The sequence below is a fragment of the Lates calcarifer genome, linkage group LG17 (assembly GCF_001640805.2).
Source record: "Lates calcarifer isolate ASB-BC8 linkage group LG17, TLL_Latcal_v3, whole genome shotgun sequence".
In the NCBI taxonomy this organism is placed as follows: Eukaryota; Metazoa; Chordata; class Actinopteri; family Centropomidae; genus Lates; species Lates calcarifer.
This window is the reverse complement of record NC_066849.1, coordinates 7,835,906-7,859,614: the sequence shown is the minus strand read 5'-3', so window position 1 is coordinate 7,859,614 and position 23,709 is coordinate 7,835,906. Positions and strand designations below refer to the sequence as shown.

At 41.8% G+C, this 23,709-nt stretch overlaps 3 protein-coding genes across 6 annotated transcripts; 2 read left to right on the top strand and 1 right to left on the bottom strand.

Annotated features, from left to right (window-relative positions):
- The first annotated feature begins 15 nt into the window (after positions 1-15).
- hsd17b7 (hydroxysteroid (17-beta) dehydrogenase 7) lies at positions 16-2,539 on the top strand. The gene is made up of 9 exons (XM_018670344.2): positions 16-184; positions 474-680; positions 809-901; positions 1,074-1,188; positions 1,575-1,769; positions 1,859-1,972; positions 2,119-2,175; positions 2,252-2,350; positions 2,440-2,539. Exons 1-9 carry the CDS (start codon positions 150-152, stop codon positions 2,533-2,535), a joined length of 1,011 nt encoding a protein of 336 aa, XP_018525860.1. The 5' UTR covers positions 16-149; the 3' UTR covers positions 2,536-2,539.
- Positions 2,540-5,813: 3,274 nt separating this feature from the next.
- Positions 5,814-12,239, top strand: serbp1a (SERPINE1 mRNA binding protein 1a). Of its 4 annotated transcripts, none has more exons than XM_018670258.2 (9): positions 5,814-6,183; positions 7,630-7,813; positions 8,391-8,531; positions 8,679-8,747; positions 9,164-9,238; positions 9,444-9,615; positions 10,352-10,396; positions 10,517-10,693; positions 10,868-12,239. In XM_018670258.2, the coding sequence occupies exons 1-9, from the start codon at positions 5,925-5,927 to the stop codon at positions 10,922-10,924; spliced, it is 1,179 nt and encodes a 392-aa protein (XP_018525774.1). In that variant the 5' UTR covers positions 5,814-5,924; the 3' UTR covers positions 10,925-12,239. The 4 variants fall into 4 exon arrangements, with proteins under 4 accessions (XP_018525774.1, XP_018525771.1, XP_018525775.1 ...); XM_018670255.2 differs by having other exon boundaries at positions 8,676-8,747; XM_018670259.2 differs by having other exon boundaries at positions 5,815-6,183; positions 9,447-9,615.
- A 379-nt stretch (positions 12,240-12,618) lies between these two features.
- On the bottom strand, positions 12,619-23,455 carry il12rb2 (interleukin 12 receptor, beta 2a). The gene is given in 18 exon segments (XM_018670260.2): positions 12,619-14,437; positions 14,440-14,616; positions 14,702-14,789; positions 14,954-15,050; positions 15,367-15,498; positions 16,073-16,219; positions 16,393-16,494; positions 16,716-16,901; positions 17,062-17,272; positions 17,896-17,963; positions 20,265-20,409; positions 20,786-20,928; positions 21,264-21,379; positions 21,381-21,449; positions 21,549-21,672; positions 22,309-22,578; positions 22,835-22,965; positions 23,268-23,455. Coding segments are annotated over 17 exon segments (2,433 nt in total). The 5' UTR covers positions 22,905-22,965; positions 23,268-23,455; the 3' UTR covers positions 12,619-14,149.
- Between the last annotated feature and the right edge of the window lie 254 nt (positions 23,456-23,709).

Sequence of the window (23,709 nt, the reverse complement as noted above, 5' to 3'; positions counted from 1 at the left end):
CTGTAGTGTCCAATCACAGCACAGAGGAGGAGTGGAGTCTGAAACAAAACACTCTGTGGACCAAACAGATCTTGTTGCATTGAAAGAACATTTATCTGTAAAACTTGTGTTTTCTGTATGTTGTTTGCTTCCAGTTTGGACCTGAAAAGATGAATAAGGTGGTTTTGGTGACGGGAGCAAACAGGTAATGTCTGTATTTATTGTTGTCATAAACCTGAAGTCTGGCATCTGAAGTGTGAAGAATTCATATCTTTACCTCAAGATCTTCAATGAGACTTGAAGATTTTTTACATGTTGATTATTTATTTATTTATTTAACTCTTCTAAGTCAAAATGGCAGCATATATTTGTTATTTACAGTTCATGATAAGAGGGGAATAAACAAAATTATTTTGGTCAGTTTTACATACCGTTATCTTGAAAAGCTGATACTGTAATAGTAAAAAGTGTCTGTGGTGTGTGTTTCCCTGCAGTGGCATAGGCCTGGCGTTGTGTGAGCGCCTCCTCTCCCAGGACACAGAGGGTCTGCAGCTGTGTCTGGCCTGCAGAAACATGGGTCGGGCTCAGGCTGCTCGCTCTGCTCTCCTCACCTCTCACCCCACAGCTCAGGTGGCCCTGCTGCAGATGGACACCAGCAGTATCTCCTCTGTCATCAGCGCTGCACAGGAGATCAAACTCAGGTGGGAGGACAGACTTGCAGCCGCATTCACATACCTGAAAAGTCACTGAACAGTTTAGGTTGCTGGCTCTTTATGTATGATAGAAAGCTACAGGATAAAACATCTGTGGCTTTGCTTGTCATCTGCAGGTATAACCGGCTAGATTACCTCTACCTGAATGCAGGCATCATGCCAAACCCACAGTTTGATTTAAAAGGCTTTTTCAAAGGCCTCTTCTCCAGGTACACTGTTGATTTTAGATGCTCCTGACTCCTGAAGCTCCTCAATGTCATTGTGTGGTAAAGCATGGTAGCTTTTTATAATCGGACATATCCAGCATACTGTATATATCCATTCTGACTTTGCATATTTCAGTCATCTATTTCCTAGCTCACATTTCTATAATAATTTCAGTAAAATCATTACCATGTTTGCCACTGGCGAGGGGATTCTAACACAGAAGGACGGTGTCACCTCTGATGGCCTGCGAGAAATTTTCGCAACCAACCTCTTTGGCCATTTCCTACTGGTGAGTCACCTGTACTTTGTCAACTGAATAATGTGGCATTTTGGTCTCATTTGCACATAAAAAACTGTACAAAAGCATCTTTTCTTCAGTTCTCTCGTTGGCTGTTTGCCCTTGTGGAACACTGTAGGTGATACTGGATCGGCCTGTCACTTAGCAACGATCCTCATTAAAAATTAACAGTGCATACTGTTCTAGCCATAAGGTCACTGTGGACAGTTCTCTGCTTACTGTGCATTTGCAGGTGAATTCTGAAACACTCAAAGTCAATAAAGTTTTAAGGATGCTAAATGAAATTCTGTTGCGTCTACATGGAAAGAGACAGCATATCATCACTGCATCACACAATCTATATCCTCAGTTTAAAAATCTATGTGTTATGACTCCAGATCAGGGAGCTGGAGCCAGTTCTGTGTCACGAAGGTCGGCCCTCGCAGCTGATCTGGACCTCCTCCAGTAACGCTCACCGTTCAGCTTTTAACCTTGAAGACATACAGCACCAGAGAGGCACCCAGCCCTACAGCTCCTCCAAATATGCCTCCGACCTGCTCAGCCTAGCGCTCAACACTCACTACAACAAACAGGTCGGCTCTTGTGCACCTCACCTGCTGTGTATCACCCATACCTCTTAATATACTGATGACTGTGATGCTAACGCCTTTTTGTTTTCCAGGGTTTGTACTCATCTGTGATTTGTCCTGGTTTTGTGATGACCAGTCTGACCTATGGCATCCTGCCCTCCTTCCCAGCATTCCTCTGGACCCTGCTAATACCTCTCTTTTGGCTTGTGAGTGCAACTCTAACAGTACAAATTACTGACATGTACCTGTTCTTCCAGTTAGTCTTGACTGTCTATATGTTGTGTTGAGTGTATGAAATCATCAAAAAATATGTTTTTTAGTCATTTGTTTTTTATATGCATGTCTTTCACAGATAAGAATATTCACCAACACTTTCACCCTGACACCTTATAATGGAGCTGAAGCCCTGGTATGTGAAACAAAATGTCTAATTTCCACACATGGTTTAGTGCAAATTAATTCAGAAATGTTGCTCTCTCCTGTAGGTCTGGTTGTTTAAGCAAAAGCCTGAATCACTGGACCCAACAGTCAAGTACCAGAGTTTAACATCTGGGCTAGGCAACAACTACACACAAGCACGGAAGGTACAGGCGAGGAACACTGTCTTTATAAATAAGCTTAAATAGTCCTGTGAAATGGTTCACATAATTGTATCTTCTGTCCCTCTATGCAGATGGACATTGATCTGGAAACATCAAAAGCTTTGTATGAGAAATTACTGCAACTGGAAAGTGAAGTTAGGAAGAAACTGAAGAGAAAAGTTAAATAATCCCAGTATGTCCAACACTGGATCATCTTGATGCGTGTCACACAGTTATGGGATGGGGAAGAGTTTTATTCCTGTCTCGCAGGTCACTTGGGAAGCAGCAGGCACACTGACTGTCAGACCTCACAAAAATAACACTCCTCATGCTCGACGCAGCAACATGCAAGCCTGAATTCAAAGCAAGGACAAACAAGTTACAGTGACTCTATAAGCTGCTGTCTCCATCTGTATCAGGCACAAACTAAAATGTCTGTTACAGAACAAACAGCTAGACTTCTGCAGGTTGTGATGGTTTGGAAAAGAGTTTACAATAAAGCCGAGTATTGCTCATTTTCATCCACTTCATCCCTCTTCTTTTCAGTCCACTCACTCTGTAAAACATGATATCTGAAGAGGAGAACAACACATTATGGTGGGCTAGGTTACCAGCTTTTCAGCCAATGCTGTGCAGGAAGGGCTATAAATCTGGTTGTTGATTCCACGATCCTCACGACAAAATGCAGTGCAGTCTGACAGCAGACTGTCGGTATCATCCCAGAAGTTCACATAAGTCGTCTGCGTGAGCCTCTCTGCGGTGTACGGCGGCGCCGGCGGCACGTGCGCACAGGCGCACCTGAAATTCCGCTCCGGAGGATTAGAGGCGCAGCAGTCGTCCCCGTGTTCTCCCGCTTCCATCCCGGTCCCGCACTCCTCCTCCGCTCCGCTCAGTTTCGGGTTGCAAAAAGCCCACACCATCCCGCAGAAATAGACGAAAAACGTGCCCATGACCATGACCATGAGCGCGTAGGACTCTATCATGGCTTTGTTGACTGGAGATGTCATCTTTGGATGCGCAGGAGTGACAGTTCCCAAAGTGCGTCCAGGAGGGACTGACAGCGCGAGGAGTGGCATCATCCATGTGGGTTGGACCACTTCAGTACCTCTCGGCTCAGTAACGCGAGACAGAGACAGTCAGAAAATCAATCAGGGTTTTGGTTGTCACCTCTGCGTAATCTGAATGTATAAATGACCATTATGACACCAACTCTTAAATCACCTGCATTTTTGTGGATGAAACTTTAAATCCAAAAAGTAAGTAACGAGTGGAGAAATGTAAAAAGATCTCAAAAGCCATAATATTTGCAGTATCAATTAATATTATACTGAGCACGATCCTGAATTTCTTTCAGATGTTTAGCTCGTGGTGCATATCACTTAATATCACACGATTTTCAGGAACTACTCACTGATTCCTGTATGATAATGTGATACAGCCTGGAGGAACAGCTGAGAAGTTGAGTGGTAAAGCTGGTAACAGATCAGCAGACAATTAAAGCCCTTGGAGACAGTGAAAAACCTCTGCCTAATTAACTGTAATTGAATCTGTGTGGAGTTTAAATTGAGACTATTCAGGACAGAATTTAGAAAAACAGATTAAGTTGAATGTAATTAGGGAATTCTACAAAGCCACTTACAACAGCACCAATGTTCAGAGTCATCTAAAACTTTCTGTTACAAAAGGTTAACTTTTAATCCTGTTTGTATTTGGTTGTGTCTACTGTGAGCCATGAATGTAAACAATGAATTTGTATCTTTGTTACATACTAATTATGAGTAACAGTATTTGTTCAGGTCTTCTTGAGTCAGTTTGTCTCCCTGACAATCACACAGGTCAGTGTTCCCTAACAAGCCCATCAGCTGGCAGGGTTTGACTTTCCTTATAAGGTCAAATGCCAGCACCCACAACTCCCAAAATACCTCCAGTGATAAATAACGCTTTCAAGCTTATCCTATTTGAATATGTTACACCATGAATGTTGACATACCAGAATAAAACTATAACATCCTGTGTGAATGTTGCCATAAAACCACTGCACACAGATATTTTCTGAAATCATTTTTTTTTTTTTTAAATATAAGCACTATCTTGTTGATCACCTTCAGGATGTAGATATGGCAGCCCAACATTTTTAGGGTATTAGGAATTTTCAAATTAAAGTAATTCATCCAAGTTTTAATTCTTCTGTCATAAGTTAATTCTTTGAGAAAAATTAACATTGATACGAACATTAATACAATCAAAAGTGACAAAAAGCGGCAGTATTTTGTGTAGCCTCCTGTGTAAAAGTGCATTGCTTTCCTGTTTATGATCAGCATTGTTAGGAGGATAACACCCACAGTGCTAAAAGACACTTTACTGGGCACATGCTTCGTACTGTATGTCCTCCAACCTTGAGTAACTCTCAGATTTTTCAACTTGCAATCGCTTAACAAGTAGTGTTTTTTATTCTTTATCTCTTTTGATTGTTTGATCAATGCAATGACTTGACTTCTTCAGTCATTTAATGTAGAAATCGCAGATTCAGACAACCTCCCAAAGGCACTTTATCCACCATGCACTAAGTTCATTTGAAGACTTCTTAAGATCTTTTGTGGTAGGTAGGCCAATTTATGCATAAAAAGACACATGGTGGAGAAAACATAATCTCTTTCCAAACTGGTAAAGATCATACCTGAAACAGAGCATGTTGAACAAATGTATGTTCACAAACAATCTGCTAATCCCTGTGTTGTTAACTCATCATCCCTATGCTCCGGCTTCATAAGGACTGCGGCTGAAGTAGCAGAAATGTTTTATATAACCTCACAATTAGCTCCTTTTCACCATGTTTTCACTGTTGTGTACAGACCCACGTGGATCAGGTTTTATTACCCCATGAGGTGGTGCTAAGCCCGTATCTAAATGCTAGTGTGAAATGTTGTTTACACTACATGCAGTGTTTAAAAAGAGCCTGGGGCTCAGTGCAGTGTGCTTACTTGTTCTGAGCGACATTTAAATGTCAGGAGTCTGTCAGTGTAGAGTTAAGCACTGTGAAGAAACTAACAGAAGATTTTGATAGTAATTACTAAATTATATATTGACCATTCCCCTTATTTTGTCTTCCAGCTTACAATACACTAGCTACTAACAGATGCACCTGCTGTCTGCCTTGGTGGTTTGCAAATATGGCAGGATTAAACATGGCTGACGGAGTAGTTAAGCCCTGTTTAATTTTTAAATCTGGTACAGTGAGGTGGAGCAGCCGTTTAAGGGTGTATGAAGGTTTCTCCGAGGAGTCAAAACAAGAGAGTATGAGAGCACCCATGCTTGGCTTTACAGTGGCTAGCAACAGTAGCGAGAAAGGCGTTGTGGGAAGTGTAGTTTTTCCATTCGCGTGTCCTGTATCCATGTCCGTTGCTGCTCGTTGTCAAAGAACTACACGCCCCACCCGCGCCAACTCCGAGGTCCCGGATGTCTATCGCGCCGGAAGAGAAGAAGGTCCTTTTCCCAGCCATCTTGTGGCTTCATCTAGCGAAGTGTTCGCACCAAGCCTCGTAGAATCGGAGGAAAATCCTGCTGAAGGGGCGCCATCATGCCCGGACAAATGCAAGAAGGTTTTGGCTGTGCCATAACCAATCGGTTCGATCAGTTATTTGACGACGAGTCGGATCCGTTTGAGCTGCTGAAGCAAGCTGAAGTGAAGAAGAAGAAGGAGGCTTCTGCTCCTGGTGCCGCCAAGACTGCAGCCCAGGCTACTAAGCAACCGAAAAAGGAGTCCCAAAAAGACAGAAAGGTCCCACTTGCTGACAAGAAGGAGGAGACCCAGGCACCCGTCCCACTCAAGAAAGATGGTAAAGTCAATTTCTGCATTTTAGGTCTTAGTTAAGCTGCAACTAAAAGGCTTTAAGCTAACAGGCTAAGTTGTTGCTTACCAGCTAGCAACGGATCATAAGCCCCCGTGACATGAGGTCCGCATGGCTGCTTTTGTGTCCCCGTGGGCTGTCATTTTTCGGGAACAGTGACATTTTTACAAACGTGTATTGGTGTTGGGGCTGTGCGGCTCAAACGATTCAGCGATAAACAGTTTGCAGGCCAACTTGTTTTGGCTTGTTCCCCTCCATGGGCCTCGTTGAGCAGGTTTGAACCCGTGAGCCTGTCTCACCAGCGAAAGTGGCTGTAACATGTTCAGATTTTACTCCTGTCAGGCCACTTGTTGCTGACTTGACTCAGAAAAGGCCGATAGCAGCTTTTTTTCTACACACATTTTAATACATCTTTAAATACAAAGTATGTATAAATGAAAACCGACACGTGCAAATTGAATTTGATGTTAAAAAAACGTAAAGTCCGCACATTAATTTAATCGTGATGGATTTTCCGGTGGATTTGTTACAGACATTAGGAGGAGCAGTGCTCATGGTGATGAACCTCGTGGTTGGAGTGTGGGGCGTGTTAAAGCACAGCCTCCAAACTGCCACTTCCCATTGGCGCACAATACATGCTCAGTACATGCGGTCGACATGTTTCTGCGCATTTACTTTCCCACAGATAATATCTGTCACCAGACATGATCTGTGTATATAACACTCATACACTTATTTATCACCTTTTAAAAAATCGTGTCAAACTTTATACATTTATGTCGCAATGTGTACCAACTTAAATTTACTACATGCCGAAGTGAAGCATCAAGTGTCAGGAAGTGACTGACCTACTCTCAGGCAGCTAGTTGGCCATTATTATCATGACACGCTGCCAAGTGGGCTCCTATCTGTTTGCTTGAGAGGAGATGAGACAGGTGCGCCGACTACGGTGCACCCAGCTGCTGCTGTGTCCTGGAGGGTGTCTATTTTGGTAGCTTGTGATTTAGGCAAAGGGTGGGACTGGGCCAGTCCCGGTCAACCATGTGCCACAGAGAGTTAAAGACTATGTAGGTGTTAATTTAATTCACAGAGTAACTGGGTGATTTAAGGGAGCCTCTGTAATGTAAAATCACTCATCCGGGTACAAAGTTTCCTCAACAAAATTGTTGTTACATTTTGTGCATGTAATAGTTTGAGTTGTTGACGCCATTTTTTATAATCAGATTACACTGCACACCAAAGAAAGTTGCGGAGTATTTATTAAATGGATTCTACCAGTTGAAATTTTTTTGATTCACCACATTAATTGGAATTATTTGCTCCATTTAAACAGAACAATCGGCCCCCTTTTTTTCTCACGCCTGGTGCTCAGCAGTGGGTCCTGATCTATCAGTGCTATTGGTCCTCTAATCCTTCTGTTGTCGTCAATCCTAGGTGCCGGCATGAGGAGAATGGGCCGCAAGCCGGAGGGTGATGGCTCCAGACCCCAGGGCGGCCAGGGAGAAGGGCGCCCCCCCACAGACAGACGGCCTGTGGACAGGCGGCCCCCTCGCCGCTTCGAGAGGCCCGCTGGTGATGCTGGCGAGAAGCCTGAGGGTGGCGAATTCTCAGTGGAGAAGTGAGTTTAGTTTTCAGTTGGCAGGTGTTTTAATTGAATGTCATGCCATATGTGAGAAGAAGAGTAGAGTGAGTCCAGCACTATCATAACTTTCAGCAGCACTCACTAGGAGGTGTGGGAAGGGACAACAGCTGTAAAGGCGTTGTTATAGTGATAAGGGTTATGAAGGGTATGTTAGAGTTTTGCCCAAATTGCTGCAGGCACATTTGGCTCATCAGAGTAACATTCATACAACAACAATGGAAAAACATTGTAAAACATCTAAAACTAGAGCCAGAACACTTTCAAACACCAAACTAGACTAAGTGAAAAGCCACAGTTAGTTTTTTCAGAAAAATTTAAAGCATCTCAAGGAAATGTAAAGCAGGCATTAGAAGCACCCGTTGCACTGGTTTTGTTCTCTCCTCATTCTTCTTCTTTTCAACTTTGTCCGCTTAAAGACAACTCCATCCAGAAAAACACCATCTAAAGCCATCAGTAAATAAAGTCTGTAGCTTGCCCTGCCTTGGATCCAAGTGTCTGACAGGCAGAGAAACCTGTCGATGAGTTGACCAATATTCTTTGTCCATCTCTTTAGACCCATTGGCGAGAGGCCGATGAGGGGACGCGGTGGCGGCAGAGGAGGCCGTGGAGGCAGAGGACGCGGCATGGGTCGCAGCGATGGCTTTGATTCCAGAGGAAAACGCGAATTTGATAGACACAGCGGCAGTGACCGATCGTAAGTACTTTTTCAGCTCTTATGTAGCTCTTATATTTCAGCTCGATTAAATAGTAATGAATACCAAGTCTGTTAAAGACTTTGGTGTGTGTTTTTAATGCAGTACATGAGTAATGATCCTGGCTAAAGCAAATGTTGTTTCAGTAGTCTGAAAGGTGAGGAGAAGCGTGGTGGAAGTGGATCTCACAACTGGGGCACCGTCAAGGATGAGCTGAAGTAAGTTCCTATATATGTAAAATGACAAAATTTGGGTGGCACTCATACTCATACTCTACTACACAGGTCCCTATGATAAGTATATTATGATGGTGCAGTTTATTAGGTTCACTTAGATAAAAACTAGTCTGATACAACAGATCTGCAGTTAATGCTGCTTTCATGAAATTTACAGTGTGTAAAGTTTTAGTCTTCTGTGAAACTCCATCACAATTCACGTTTTAGCTTCAGTCCACCATATTGCACAGTATATGTGCATAACAGGCAATGTAAACAGCGCCAAGGTCCAAACTTTGCTCCGAGAATCGATTCGCACAATGTGAAAGAATGTGCCTTAATGACTCCAGTTCTCAACACTTTGCCTTATGTTTTAGTGAACAAGAATTATTGACATCTGGCCTTTTTTCCCTGCGTAGCGAGCTTGACCAATCAAACAACACTGAAGAGAACCCTGAAGGAGAGGAGCATCCACCTGCTGACTCTGAGAACAAGTAAGTTCTTGTTTACCTCTTCTTGACTTTGAAGAATGAAATGTGAAGGGATTCAGGGTTAGCTTTAGCCTATAGTATTGCTTAAATTAATTTCTGACCAAGGACACAGTTCAAATCAACCTGAATGTTTATTATAATGTAAGTTGAATGACAATTGATGTTAACTGCCTTTAACACTCAGCTCTGTGTGTGTGTGTGTCTGTTGAAGGGAGAATGAGGTAGAGGAAGTCAAGGATGAAGGCCCCAAAGAGATGACTCTGGATGAGTGGAAGGCCATGCAGGACAAGGAACGTGCCAAGGTGGAGTTCAACATCCGCAAGGCCAACGAGGGAGCTGATTGGAACAAAGGATTTGTGCTGCACAAGTCCAAGGCAGAAGTGAGTCAAAATAAAAAAAGCCAACTTTGAGATTTTATATTTGATCACCTGATCATAATTTGAGCCTTATCAGATATTATAGACCTGACTGATTTTAGCAGATTATTTTTGTCAACTTAAATAAGACTGCACCTCTTTGTCACCATACAAGTATAATAACACAGGCACTAAAAATATGTTTCCTGTGAATGACACCAGAGTGGCCAGGTGTTAACGGAAGTGTCACTAACTGAATTAGTAGCTACATGAAAGTGCTAAATGTCTTTGACATCTCTATCCCCCAGGCTCCTCTCTAACCACAGAAATAAGTGGTAGTTGTAGCTGTCTGACATCTTTTGGATGATGCAGTGTAGAGAGAAATGTCATGTAGAGACTTAAATCAACAGTGAAAACCAACATTAACATTAACACTCACTCAGTTTTGCACACATCTGCATGTGCGGTAAACACTTCACCTTCGTTGCAAATGGTCATTCAAAATGTAGAACAATTACTAACAACTATTATTAACAACGTCAATAGGAAAATGCTTACTGTATTTCCTCAGGCCGGACATGATGTGCACACACTGGGTCCAGACCCACACTGAGTCAGTATGGTTTGAAGATGGAGTTATGGATTTTTACAGACTAGACATGCAGGCCTTGATAGGATGTCTCTTTTTTCTGTTATGCGTGTACAAATTTTAGTCAGTGTTGTGTTAATGTTTGTAATATTTTGTATTGCTCTATCACAGGATAAGAAAGGTGATCTGATTGACCCTGAGGTTGAAGAGGTCAAGGTAAAATCTCCACTGCTGCACAGTATCTGAACTCAAATGATACTTGTTAACAAAATGAGAAAAAGCTGTAAACATACAAAAAATCTTAATCAATTTTTCACCCCTACTTTTGTAATTCAGGTAGAGGATGAGCACCACTTCAGGAAGCCAGCCAATGACATCACGTCCCAGCTGGAGATCAACTTTGGTGACCTGGGCCGTCCAGGCCGTGGACGCGGAGGACCACGTGGTGGTGGCCGGGGCGGTCGTGGCCGCGGTGAAGCCAGTAGGCCGGTCCGCGGAGGAAGGACTGACAAGGTAGATAATGTTATGGAAGCTCAGTTGTCGTATAAGGTCACCAAGTGTCTGCATTTTTGTCTTTATATAATTCCTGTTAGAACTGAAGACTTGATTGATTCTCGCTACTCCCCCTCATGACACGTTTTCATTTGAATTTCCTAACTCCTACTTAATGTTGACTTTTCCTCGCAGTCATCTGTGTCTGTGCCCAACGTGGACGACCCAGAGGCCTTCCCAGCCCTGGCCTAAGCCCCGGCTGCTGTCCCTCAGGCCTACAGGAGCCCCCTGAGCACCTCCACTACGAGGCTTGCATGTTCCTGGATCCTTCAGCAAAGTGAAATGATGGAGAAGACTGTCATTAACTATGGCACTCAATGTGAGGACTGAGTTTTATCCAATAAAAAAAAACAAAGATGGGAAAAAAAACAGAAAGTAAGAAAAAAAAAACAAAAAAAGAAAAGGACTTCTTGCTACTCTGGAGCAACTTATTGGTAGAGGTTTTGTACTTGGAAACAAAGTAGCAGGGATGTTTTCATACAGTATTTTTTTCAGAGGTTATGCATTGTCCATTGATAAATTTTTGTAATTGCTGCTTGAAAATATGCATTTCGAAATGTAAGCATAAGAGGAGTATCTTAAGCTTGGTGTGCCATTGCTTGCTTGCTTTAATATAGGCACTGCAGAGCTCTTACCCAAGCTCATAAGCTCTGCCACACCAGGTATTTCTGATGAAGTTACAGCTTCACTCATTGAGATTTATGGATTTTTTTCTTTAGCACTGGGGTATTGTTTTATATTTTATACAGGAGGTCTATTCTTCTATGATCTTCGGCCTGTAAATCTTTACTATTTTCATAAATTCTTTCAGAGACTGTATTTCACATGGTGCAAATAGGACACCCCTTGATCTTTGATCAAGCGATGGCTGTCTGCATTTGAATGCATTGATGAAATGGCGCCTAAATCTGTATTAAGGTTCTTTTGTACTGAACTGTTTTAAAGGAGGAACACTAGGTCATTTTAGAGGAACACAGAATACACTGATTACACCGCTAAATTTGTATTGATCCTGAGACATTTGTCAAGTGGATTCATTTGAAGCTGAAAGTTACTTCACGCTTTCTGATTTACTTGTATTTGGGGTGCTGTTCACCATCTTATGTCTCTTCCTCCTCGCCCATTTCATCTCTGATTGCTCACCATGTGCAAGTCAATCAAATCCTTTGTTTTTTCTTCCAAGAGTGATACGGAGAGGATGTGTCTTTACTCAGTTGAGATGCGGCTCTTGTCCCTTTGGACCCTCTCTGACTGTTTACACACTCCACTCGAGCATCTTTCGACAGATGTAAACTCAGCCCAGCGTCAGTTTGTTTCAGTCTGTTCTGTGCTGATATTTTCCTCCACTGTTGACTGGCCCTGTAGCTTCCACAGTGGCACCACTGCATAATTGCTCTGAAAGAAATACAGTCGTTCATTGTGTGGAACAACTGAAGTGCTCTACAAATGTGTGAATTCTAGCCCTGCTATTAGAGACCTCTGTCGGTAAATAAAGATGGTCGATAAATTTTTTGCATTGTCACTTTTTTGTGCTGCCTGCAGCATTTTACAAATGTGCTTTACTTGATTGCTTCTGCTTACAACCACATATCCCCCACATGATCTCTAATCTAAGTAACCTTGGTGTTGTTTAACGTGAGCGTCCACACAGAAAAAAACTTCAGTGAGTATGTCAAATGGTCAACTCCCACCTCAGGTTTTTTAAAAATTATTAGACAAGGTTTGTTAAATGTGTTCAAGCTCAACAGGAACTTCTGACATGCCAGTGCCTCATCTGCTGCTGATGCTGTCCCCCCTTTAAACCACCCCAACATCAATTCATTCTTTCTGACCAGTAGGCCATAGAACAGAGAGAAAAGATACAGAAGTTAGTGCTGCCAAGTGGAAAGGATTAAATCATTTATTTTCACTGATATTAAAAGTGACAGACTCTCAATAAGACTGCACAATTGACGGAACAAATCAAAAGTTTCTGTATGAGTTCAATCTGATTGCCAACGTGATACAGTGACTGGTTGCAAATCTATTAAGAAGTTGCTGATCAAACAGTCCACAACATAATAAATGATATACCAGTTTTCAGTCTGTTGATGTGAATATGAAGAAAAACGATTAACACGTCCAATTTTTAAGCCTCGTAAGTTTTTAGCCACGCTAGACAACATGACTCTGGGACGGCAATGTTGATTGGTCAGTCCAACTGTTTGGACAGACTTTAACAGCTCAACTGAAATTCTGTGTGGATATTCATGGTTCCTTGAGGATGAATCTGAAAGACTTTGGTGATCCCGCTGACTTTTCATCCAGCACAACCATGAGGTTGAGATTCTGGGCTTTTAGTGAAATATCTCTTAAATGGATTGCCATGACATCTGGCGCACATATTCACTTCCTGCTCAACATGAATCGGAATAACTGGTGATCCTCTCTCATCTGACACCATCATGAGATCAAAATGTCAACTTGTCCAAACGTAAGTTTACAACCAAGTACCAGCAAATCGAATGATATTCCCATCAGCCTCAGCTGTGCTTTCTTTCTAGTGGAAATAAGTTAGTAAATGTTAGTATGTTAACATTTAAGTATGAGGGTGAGCATGGTAAACATCATGCAGCACTGTATTACCTGCACCACTGACAAACCTGACACACAATTCAACTTATCATTCAGATGAGCTAAGACTGAGGTAGCGTGGGTATATTTGAAAGCATGGCCAATATACAGGATGGCCATCAATGCTTCACTGAAGACGTTTTGACAAGTCACAGCAGGAAAAGAACAAGCGTAAATAATAAAATTAATGATTGCTGATTTCCATTTAGCTGCCTCAGTTGTGCTGTTCACTGCCATGGCTTACTGAGACACCTGAATAGGACAGAGCCAGTGCCAATATTAGTTAGTAATACTTATGCTTTTCCTATCATGACAAGTCAAAATGTCTGCTGTGAAAAAGCTGCATCAGTGCTGTCAGCTTCAGGATGAGGCCTTTTTAAAATACCTCAATCCAGATAGGCAGAAATGTTGCCATCTGATTTACTCTTGCAGCTCGTGCTGTGTTCATTTTGGCTGAGGTATTAGTGTGTCTATTGCGTCTATTAAAGAGAAAACAATAGTAATGCATGAAATGAAAAAAAAGTACATTTTCAGTCAAAAATTACTGTAACAACTCAGACACCTGTTTATGTTAAAGTTCTGATTTCACTAAGCAAAGAGGTAGTTCATGCACAGCTAGGGTGCGTGATCCAAAAGAAAAAAGAAAAAAAAACAAAGGCACTGAAACAGAAAATAAAGAAGAATCCAGTCACTGCCTCCTGTCAATGTGTCCAGCCTCCTTCATTTCGCAGTGTTCTTCCTCTAAAAATTGTCCTCATGCCAGCCTCATCTCACCAGTGTGTTCTGGTTTCAGGCATTGAAACACTAACTGTTCTGAAAGAAGCCACTACAGTCAATTTTGACCGCATCCAGAGTCAACTTTCCTCCAAAGCTCAACGGCTCTGTGAAAACGTTGTGAGTGGGGAAGAAACCCAGCATTTCAGCAAACTGCTCCTCCTCTTCCTGATCCTCCTCCTCCTCCATACTTCCCATCCCGTGTGATGAGATGTAGTCGACAGTTGTGTTTGTGTCCAGAGACGTCTGTGTGTGGTCGGAGCTGTCCGAGTCGTGGGAGAAGCTCTTAATGTACGTGGTCAGAGGGTACAGCGGTGTTGGTCGGCTTTGGTCTCGGGGCTCAGGCTGATCTGAGGGAGGAGTTGTGAGGAAACGTTTGTAGGTTTAGAGACGTCGCTGTTCTGCTTGGGCAGCTCCTCGACATCCACCAGGATGGGCTCTTCTTCCTCCTCGGTTATGCTGGTGTTGCTCAGCTGCAGCTGGAGGTTCATCTTCCCCTGTTTGGGAAGAAGATTAAGGCTCAAACTAGGAACAATGAGCTGCAACTTATCTTACATTTTTATTAACTTTTACATCACATACCTTCTCCTGGGTACACTCTTTTGCCCATTTGCTGTTTCGAGGATCTGGCACGTCATCGAGCATGAGGCACTTGAAAAACACACAGAACCTGAGGGGGAATGTGGAAAACTGCTCAACAATATGGCATGGAAACTTGCTTTGGCAACATAATTTATTTTTACTGCTGCATAATTTCTGCATAATCGTTGTGTGCTGTGTGCAGAACTGTAGATGAAGTTTGCTGCGCATATAGAGCTGCTGTTGCTCACGTACTTCTGCTTCACTGATGAACTCTGGCACAGACACAGCACAACCAGTGCAATCAGGAGGATGAAGACAAACACTAGTAAGAGGAATAGTGGAGTTTCCTCTGCAATAATGAGAATAAAACAGGGAGAAGATGTAAAATTGCAGCATAGACATTTGGCTCCTCTAGTACAGTTAAGGAACAGTAAACAGGATATATATAATACAGTCTCATTGTCTATTATTAGACCTTACCCACAGCTGTCACGTTGAAACCTTTTCTTAGTTGTTTGAGAACTTCACATTAAACCAATACAGCCCATCTACTTTAGTGAGGCTACAGTATGCCTTGGTGACAGACAAACAGTGGAGACTCCATGATCATCTCATCTAACTCTGGGCAAGGCTGTTCTTTTAAAGAAATCATGAAAGGTGCTTACCCTGGATGAAGATCTTGAGTTTCTGATCCGCAGGGCCCTCTCCTTTGGCAGTGGAGGCAGTCATCCACAGGCTGTAGACACCTGGAGGCAGGTCTTTGATCACATACATCCTCTCTGATGCTGGTACAGAGTCTGAAATACAAGGTCGTATACACACAGCAGAGGAGCATGGTTAAGGAAAGTTGATCAGTTGAGTGCCTGCATCCATAGAGATCATGCTACAGACAATGGCCATCACTTCAGTGAAAATGATTGGGGTAGGGAGACAAGGCCTGCCCCAGGGGTTTTAATGCTTTCTCTTGACCTCCTATACTGCATTTATAAATGGTGAAAAAATACAGCCACCCTCTATTTTTGAATAAAGAGCTGCTAAGTAAAGAGTGCAGCCACTAAATGAATGAGCCAGCTCTGTGATGAAGAGCTTTAGCACTACAGTATGTTCATCCCATCCCATCATCTGCATATTGCAAAACACACCCTCATTTCACACATGAAGATATTTTTTGATGAAGCTTTTTGATCATTTTTTAAAAATATGATGAACCTCACAAATGTGATGTAGAAATATAGGTTAAGAAAAACATAAGACCCTCCCTTGCTCTATCCAAAAATGTCAGACTCCCCTTCCCCCCTTTCCTGATGCTCCATCCTCTCCTTCTAATATTTTTGTTTAGCCCGTAGCAACCACAGGTAAAACTTTTCTTACAAGGCTCCTGGTTTCCACTGTCATTCTCTAAATAGATGGTGTAGTTGGTGATACAACCGCCCCGCTGGCTCCTGGGAAGCTCCGACCACGTCACTCTCACTGTGTGTCCCTCAACCTTCTCCTCGAACGATGGAGCAGCGGTCGGGGCTGCAACCACCAGGCAGAACCCAAAAAGACAGGAAGGAGTATTTTACACAATGTCATACTTCTGTTAATAAGAGTTATCAGTTAATAGTATGGCTCCTCCTCCAAATAGTCAGCACTGTACTGAAATAATGTTAATGAAATAATCATGCTGTATAGCTCCTCTCTGATCTTACCTGACATCACAGTGGTGACACCTGCAAACATGGTCCTGCTCACTGGCTTTTCATTATAGAAAGCATATACTGCTCCTTCGTAGCACTCATATGGCTTAATATCTGCATAAAGACAGACAGTGGTGAACAACTGTTACATCATTTGGGAGAAAAAAAATAACAAAAAAGAAAGATTAGGGAGAGAGAGAACATTGGTATCAACAACTAAGGTAAAAAAAAAAAAACAAGATACCAGAAAGACACCAACATGTCCAAAGTGAAGAACTGTACATCACCATCTTTGCTTTTGTTGTGTTACTCCACCTGTATTTATTGTGTCTCACCTGTAATGACTACATTGTGGTCATTCCCCTCCAGTCGGACCCATCTGAGTTCCTCTAGCTTGTGCCCCTCTGGGTACCACTCCACCACATATGCAGTGGGTGGTGGTGTAGTTTCAGCCTTTCTCCAGGAGATGGTGACATTGTGGCCGCCTGCCACAGTTACTTGAGCATCCTGAGAGGCCTGGGCTGAAAAACGAGGAGTGTGTAAGAAGAATACTTTCACTCCTTCATGTAAGAACTAAACACAAGACACCACCTTCATCCTGGGTTCAGTATTAAGCTCTAAACAAGCATTGACCGATACAAGGTTTGCTCCTGTTTTTTTTTTTTTTTTTTTTTTTTTTACCTTTTGTGTGACGTGCTGTAATTGTAGCAGGGGGGGAGAGCCCTTTCGAGTTGCGAGCCCACACTGTCACTTCACAGTTAGCACAGTTTGAGAGTGAATAATTCCTGGCATCGCTAGTGAAGTTAGTGATTGAATTCAGTCCAGAATCTGGGCTGTAAACTCTGACTTTGTACTCTGTGATCTTCCCTCTAGAGATGGAAACGTTCTCCTCCTACAATCAGAAAAACATTTAAAGGTAAACCAGTGAGTTTGACGCTGTATATTTGCTTTTGTTAAGGGAAAAGAAAAAGCTTTTGTGGCAACACGTGCCTGGGATTTGTCTGTCTGTACAGGATGCTCGAAATCAACACACTGCAAGACGAACACTATTGTAAGACACATCATTTCTGTTCAGCTCCTCTTTTCTTGTAAACTGAAACTGTGGTGTCTGCTGTCAGGTTTCACTTACCTCTCACTGTCTTTATATGACATTAAATGAATGTAAGTGTCTGCTTGTGTGAGTGTGTGTGTGCATGTGTGCGTGGTTGAGGGTGGGGATATGTGAGTGTGTACGTGCATGTTTGTGAGAGGGTGTCACACCTCAGAAGTGGTCAAAGGGGTTGACCTTTAGTTTGTGCAGACCACAGCGCTGAAGCAGGAAGATCAGAAAGTGTTACTATGGCTACAAGACCACACGCCCACACAGACACAGAGTGAGAAAGAGGAGAGGGAACACATGGAGATTATGGGTGCTTAAACTGCTGAAACAGTACAGCAGTATTGTGCGGTTCATCCTTCACATTCATTCAGCAATTTACACAAGTGGAAAAAAATAAGATAAGATTCAAAACTCACCTTCCAGTAAACTCTCTGGGATTTTAAGTCTGATGCAGCGAACCACACATCCAACTCTTTTGCAGGAGCTAAAACAATAGAGCATCAATTTGTCACTTGACTAAAATCATACATAAGAAGGTTGATGTTTGACTTCACTGACTAAATTGGGTGTTTTTTCAATGAATGAGTGCATCAGTATCGTGAGTGCTGACGTTCCCATGTCTGCTATGATGTAATGCTTTGAAAAAAGGTGACACACATCCACTCTGCAGCTATGTTAAATGCTCTTATGTAAGCTCATGTCTGACAACAGAGAGTGACAAGAAAGCTTGTACCTGTACATGAAATTGCTGCCTTCAAAATCACACATTACAGCAAAAACTCAGAGCTGGTACCACTTAAAAAAAAAAAAAAAAAAATTAAAGGGATTGTATTGGTAACTAACTTGGCTGAATTGGCCCATGTTTTTCCTGCTACAAAAAGTGAATGTGATTTTCCTCTGCTTGTAACACTGACCCAACACTGGCAACAGCAGAGTGTGTATGACATGTGATAACCCAGTACGGAAGAAAATGTCACCCCACCCAGTAATTTGTGTACAGTATGTAGGATGTTCTGAGCACTCCACATCTCTGCACTTGCTGCATTAATCTGCCTAAACAATGATGAGAAGAGTGGTAAAAACTATTAAGGAGGTTAAACAACCACACTGGGGATTTTGAAATTACATGTTGGATATATTTACAATAATACCAACTGTTTTCCAAAGCACAGTTTTCAGATTACTCCCTTACCTTCCAGTCACTATTTTAAAGAATGAAAATCTAATCATAACACAGATACTTGAAGCTTGCTTAAGATAAAATGCATCTCAATGAACATCTTGTTACCCTTTTTTTTGTCAACGTTACTTAAAAGTCACATGGTTCCCTGTTGGTGTGTTCACATGCAGTTGGGAAACTGAGACTCAGAGCTATACAATGGCAATGTTTTTATGGCAGGAAACTACAAATTTCACTTCACTATGTATAATTATTGTTTGTCTTTTCTTAGTTTGCAAATGCAAATGTGTTTTAAAGCCAACTGTGAAATAAAGGATATAAAAACTGTGATTGTCTTTCTGGGGTCCTGGAGGGCCCCTCTTTAACAGCTCAACAGACATAATTAACATTGTTTAATTACCTTGATATTTCATGACTTTTCCTAATTTTATTGGAACTGTGTGTGTAAGCATAATCAGACACATTTCTTCTGTTTGCAGCTATAAACCATGGTTAAATACAAACAGATTTCTATATGCTCTCTATCTGTTATCGGTGTTCCCACTTGAATACTTTCCTACATGTTAGATTTTAAGGTTAGGAGAAAAGGGAAAAGACTGATTTTGCAGTTATTGTTTTAACGCATACCAGACTCCAAGCAGCCGGGAGGTGAAGCCAATTTCAATGAACATAACTCTTAAGATTCAAAATCAGCACATACTTGCTACTGTATTTCTATGGAAGGCTGTCACATCTTTCACTTGAAAAGGCAACAGCTTGTTTATTGTAATAGAATAGCTTCCTCAATCATGTTTCATATCTCTAAATTGACATTAAAATGAAACTAGTGGCTGCCTAGAAGGTCAGAAATCAGTGTAGTTGGAGTCCATGGGTGAAACTCACTTGTGTGGATTTGGAAATGACTTATGCAGCTTAAATTCAACCATCTGACAGGATGTGCTGAAGATCCAGAAATGAAAATGCCAGAAAATGAGGATGATTGACAAACATGTGTGATGCAGCCTGTTCATTTACTGAGCACACAAACAAACAAAGATCTAAGGGTTCAGATGCTGTTTACCAAAAGTGTCTCTTTCGCTATTTCTACTCTGACCTCTACTGCTGCTGCTGTTTGTACAAAGCTGGTGATCTGTCATGGCTGCACATTCATATCTTACAAATCTACACAGACCTGTATACAGTATCTTCACACCATCAGTATTACAAATATCTTGTGATACTTCCCATGAATTGCTACTACCACTTCACTTTTCTTCAGTCTGGCCCACCGTTGAACTCATACATAACTACATTTTACTAAATATTTTCGCAATTGTGCTCATTGCATTTAATCACTAATATCTGGTTTTGCTTTCCCCGTGGCTTCTAGGTATCCTGTAGGCAGGCAGTGGTGAGCTGATAACTGCCTCAGAAAACCCAAAGGAGGGGAAACATTACTTCATTATCTGATGGCATGCATAGATTAAGTACCACAGAGGCACTGTAAATACTCCATTCAGATCAGTCTGTTTGGCTGTCAGCAGAATCAGTAGTGCTTTAAATGTGCAGAAATACGGACTGGAAGGCTTTTTGAACAGTCTTCAGGTGCTGCACTCAGTTACTCACCCTCCTCTTGAGTCCAGCTGGAAATGTTTGCGCTCCACGGGCTCCACAGGCCGGTGCTAAATTTAGACCGGGCTCTGAAACAGTACAACCTGTAGGGCTTCAGAGAGGAGATGGACCGGTTCTGAACTGCACTCATCTGCACGCTCTGTAAATTAAAAAAAAAAACAACAACAAAGAAACATGTATTTTTTCAACTTTTTTTCATTGATTCAAACTCACTCATCCATGCTCCAACTCAGAATTTTGCCTGTGGTAAAGTGTCACTTATGATCATGTTGTGCAAACACCTGATAGAGGACTGAAGGTCAACTTTCAGCTTGTTTTTGACACTTATGCTTCACTGTCACCTCTGCACACATCAGCATGACACTCATATCTGCCTTTTGGTCTGAATCAGCAGTAGATCCATGAGGTCAAATCATGCGGTGTATGTCTTCAAAGGTTTCTGCAATATCTCTTGCAACATCTCACTGAAAGTTTCCAAAATCTGGACCCATCTGAAGTGTTTAAGACATTCTTACTTGGTCTTGGTAAGACGTCCATGCCTGTCCTGCTGCTTTGTATTCGATCTCCAGGTGCTGAGTCCTCACAGACTGCTCCACCTCGATGATGCACTCCCGGGAAGAGCACTTGGGTTTGCCAAGAACAGGAGCTGATGGCATGGCTGCTCAAATCAACAGAGTGGACAGATACATTAAAACTGAAAGTCTGGATGAGGCTTTCATAAGATGGGTACACAAGCTCAGGTTTTGGATATTTTCTTTAGAAGTTGCAAAGAAGAAAGGATTCCACTATGTCATCATCTCAGTTGGAGGGAGTATGGAGGAAGCTTATCAACCACTATAAAGTTTTAAGATTAGAGTACAAAAGAAGGACACGCGTCACAAACAACTTGAAACTGTCACTAAATGTGAAAGAACACACGCTCTCTGTGCAGAATTTGCCCAAGCACCTCACAGACCAGAGTCCCTGGAGCTCAGCGATTTATGTGGGTCTTACCAATGTCACTGAGAGTGTAGTTGATGATGGAGGACACTGCACGGCCCAGCTTATTTTGGGTTTCGACCCACACAGAGATGAGCTGGACAGAACTGGGCACACTGAAACTGACTGATGGCTAAATCAGTTCCTTTCCTGGAGAAACTGTGCGGTCCACCTGTGTGATTTCCTGATGAAGTTCTCACCCTGAAACACACAAAGCCAAGTTTCAATTCACAGCTAAAGCAAGATAATGTTACACAGTGCTATAGGGTGTTCTGGTGACTCTCTCTTTCTTAAACTCACCACAGCACTGAACTGTTTCCAAGATAAGTATCCCGTCCTCTGTTCCAGCTGCAGAACACAACTCCACTTTCATTGCTTTTGACCTCGTAAATGCACAAAATGTTTTTAGGGCGATCTGGTTGGTCTGAAGGACAAACAAGACAAGATGATCTTATCAATAGCTTGAACAGGTTAAATCTCCAGAATTTCAGATGCATTATTCTCAAAAAATGTGTCTGCATTGAGAACGTTGTGTACAGGTTCCAATACAGGAACTGAACATGCTGTGTGTGTCAAAAAAACAAGTTTGTGTTTACTCCCAAATTAAGACACAGCTCTGTGGTCAGAATAAGCAGTTTATCACAGTTGGCTGTGACACTTAACTGCACTCAGCCCACAACATGTGAATAGTGTGAGCTCTAAATAAAGAAGAGAAAGCAGAACCAGTGTGCCTCTTTTTCACATCTCTCGAAGCTTGAAGAATTCGAGTCATGCCATAAGATGAAAGTCAATGCACTGAGACATCCTGGACGACTTTAAAATCCATTCACATGAGTTTTAGATGAGAATAATGTAAAAATGGAAAGTTAATTTAGTGATCTTGTCACTGTTAAAGCTGCTGGTTCATATTTATGTGGTAACCCATGTATTAAAAGCTTGGACTGTCATCTCATTTGAAATAGAAAGTCTTAAATCCGTTGAATTGGTGCATAAACACACTTTTCAGTGGGATAGCAGTTTTGGAAAAGGATGCTTTGCTGCCTTTTGACTTCATACTCACATCCAGCTGAGATGTCCATCCCACAGGAGTCTGGTTTAGTCGGCTCCTTAGAAGTGTCACACTCACAGCTGTATGTTCTGTCCGTTGTTATGTTCACCACATTGAAATATATCGTTGTAGAGTTCAAATCTATGTGCCTCTGTAGTGTGGGTGGTTGGCCGCTGCGCATGGATTTCTTGCACTTGAAGTTAAAGGTGCAGTACACTGTAAAACTGGTGTCTCGCTGCACCACAGGTCCAGCGCTGGACCAGATGAAACAGGATTTCTCACCTAAAAGCAGAAATAATGACTTGCATAGACTGCAATGAGATGGTCACAATGGTCTCATAGCTAATAAGTAAGTCATATGATAAATGAATAATAGTTCATTTGTTGAATTTGAACACTTTTCTTATATACAAAAACTTTTAAATGAGAACATTTTGACATGAATATTTTATCCAACTTTCATCTCCAAATAATCGTATTAAAAATATATATATTAAAATGTATCTTACATGACATCAGAAATGTAGTCTGAGCTTACCTATGCAAAGCTGCACCGCCAGCAGTGTAATGGCAGTGAGGATGGACCATGTTTGGGACATTATCGCCATGAGTCACCAGCAACTGTCTTTTTATGAGTCTCACATCGTAGCAGGTAGCTGCTAATTTAATCTTAAAATAAGCACAAGTACACACATGCATTAGATCAGTTATGTTCTTTAAAATAAAGCGATTTTGGAGATATTTTAAAGAATCAATGATTCTCATATTGATCGACAGTTAATATCTGAGGAAAAACAGTTCCATTACTATTCCCCCGTACACTTGAAGTGTTATCACATCTACATGTACTGTCAATTAATGTTAAATTCCTGACTTGTAAGCCCAGGTGGAGCGCCGGAATAAACTGCACCTGCGTTCAATCAACATTAACGGTAACGAGAACAGAGAAAATAGACCCCTCATATACTCACCGAGACTTCACATCCCAGTATTACATTAACCCCTGTCACCTTCTGAGGCTTTTTAAACTCTATCCGTCCTCGTAATTCGCCCTAAACATCTTTCTACAGAGGAATCGTGTGTCCTGCCTGTGGTGAAGTGGCAGCGGAGACTCTGTGTTGTTGGCTCCGCCTCTCGCTGCGAAACACTTGACTCACAAATGAAGTCACAGTTTATCAGTGAAGCCAGACACACAAACTCACACAGCTGACATATATAATTTATATTACAGTAGCTTATGATTTTCCTTTTCTTTCTTTCTTTTTTCCAGTTGTTGACTATGTATTTGCATTGCCTCCATATAAAAATGAAGTTAAGAATGTTCTGCTGTATACAGATTTTTAATCAAATAAAAAGTATACTGTAGCTTCTTAAAATCTGTCTCTATGGTTTGTCACTGCACTGTCCACTCAA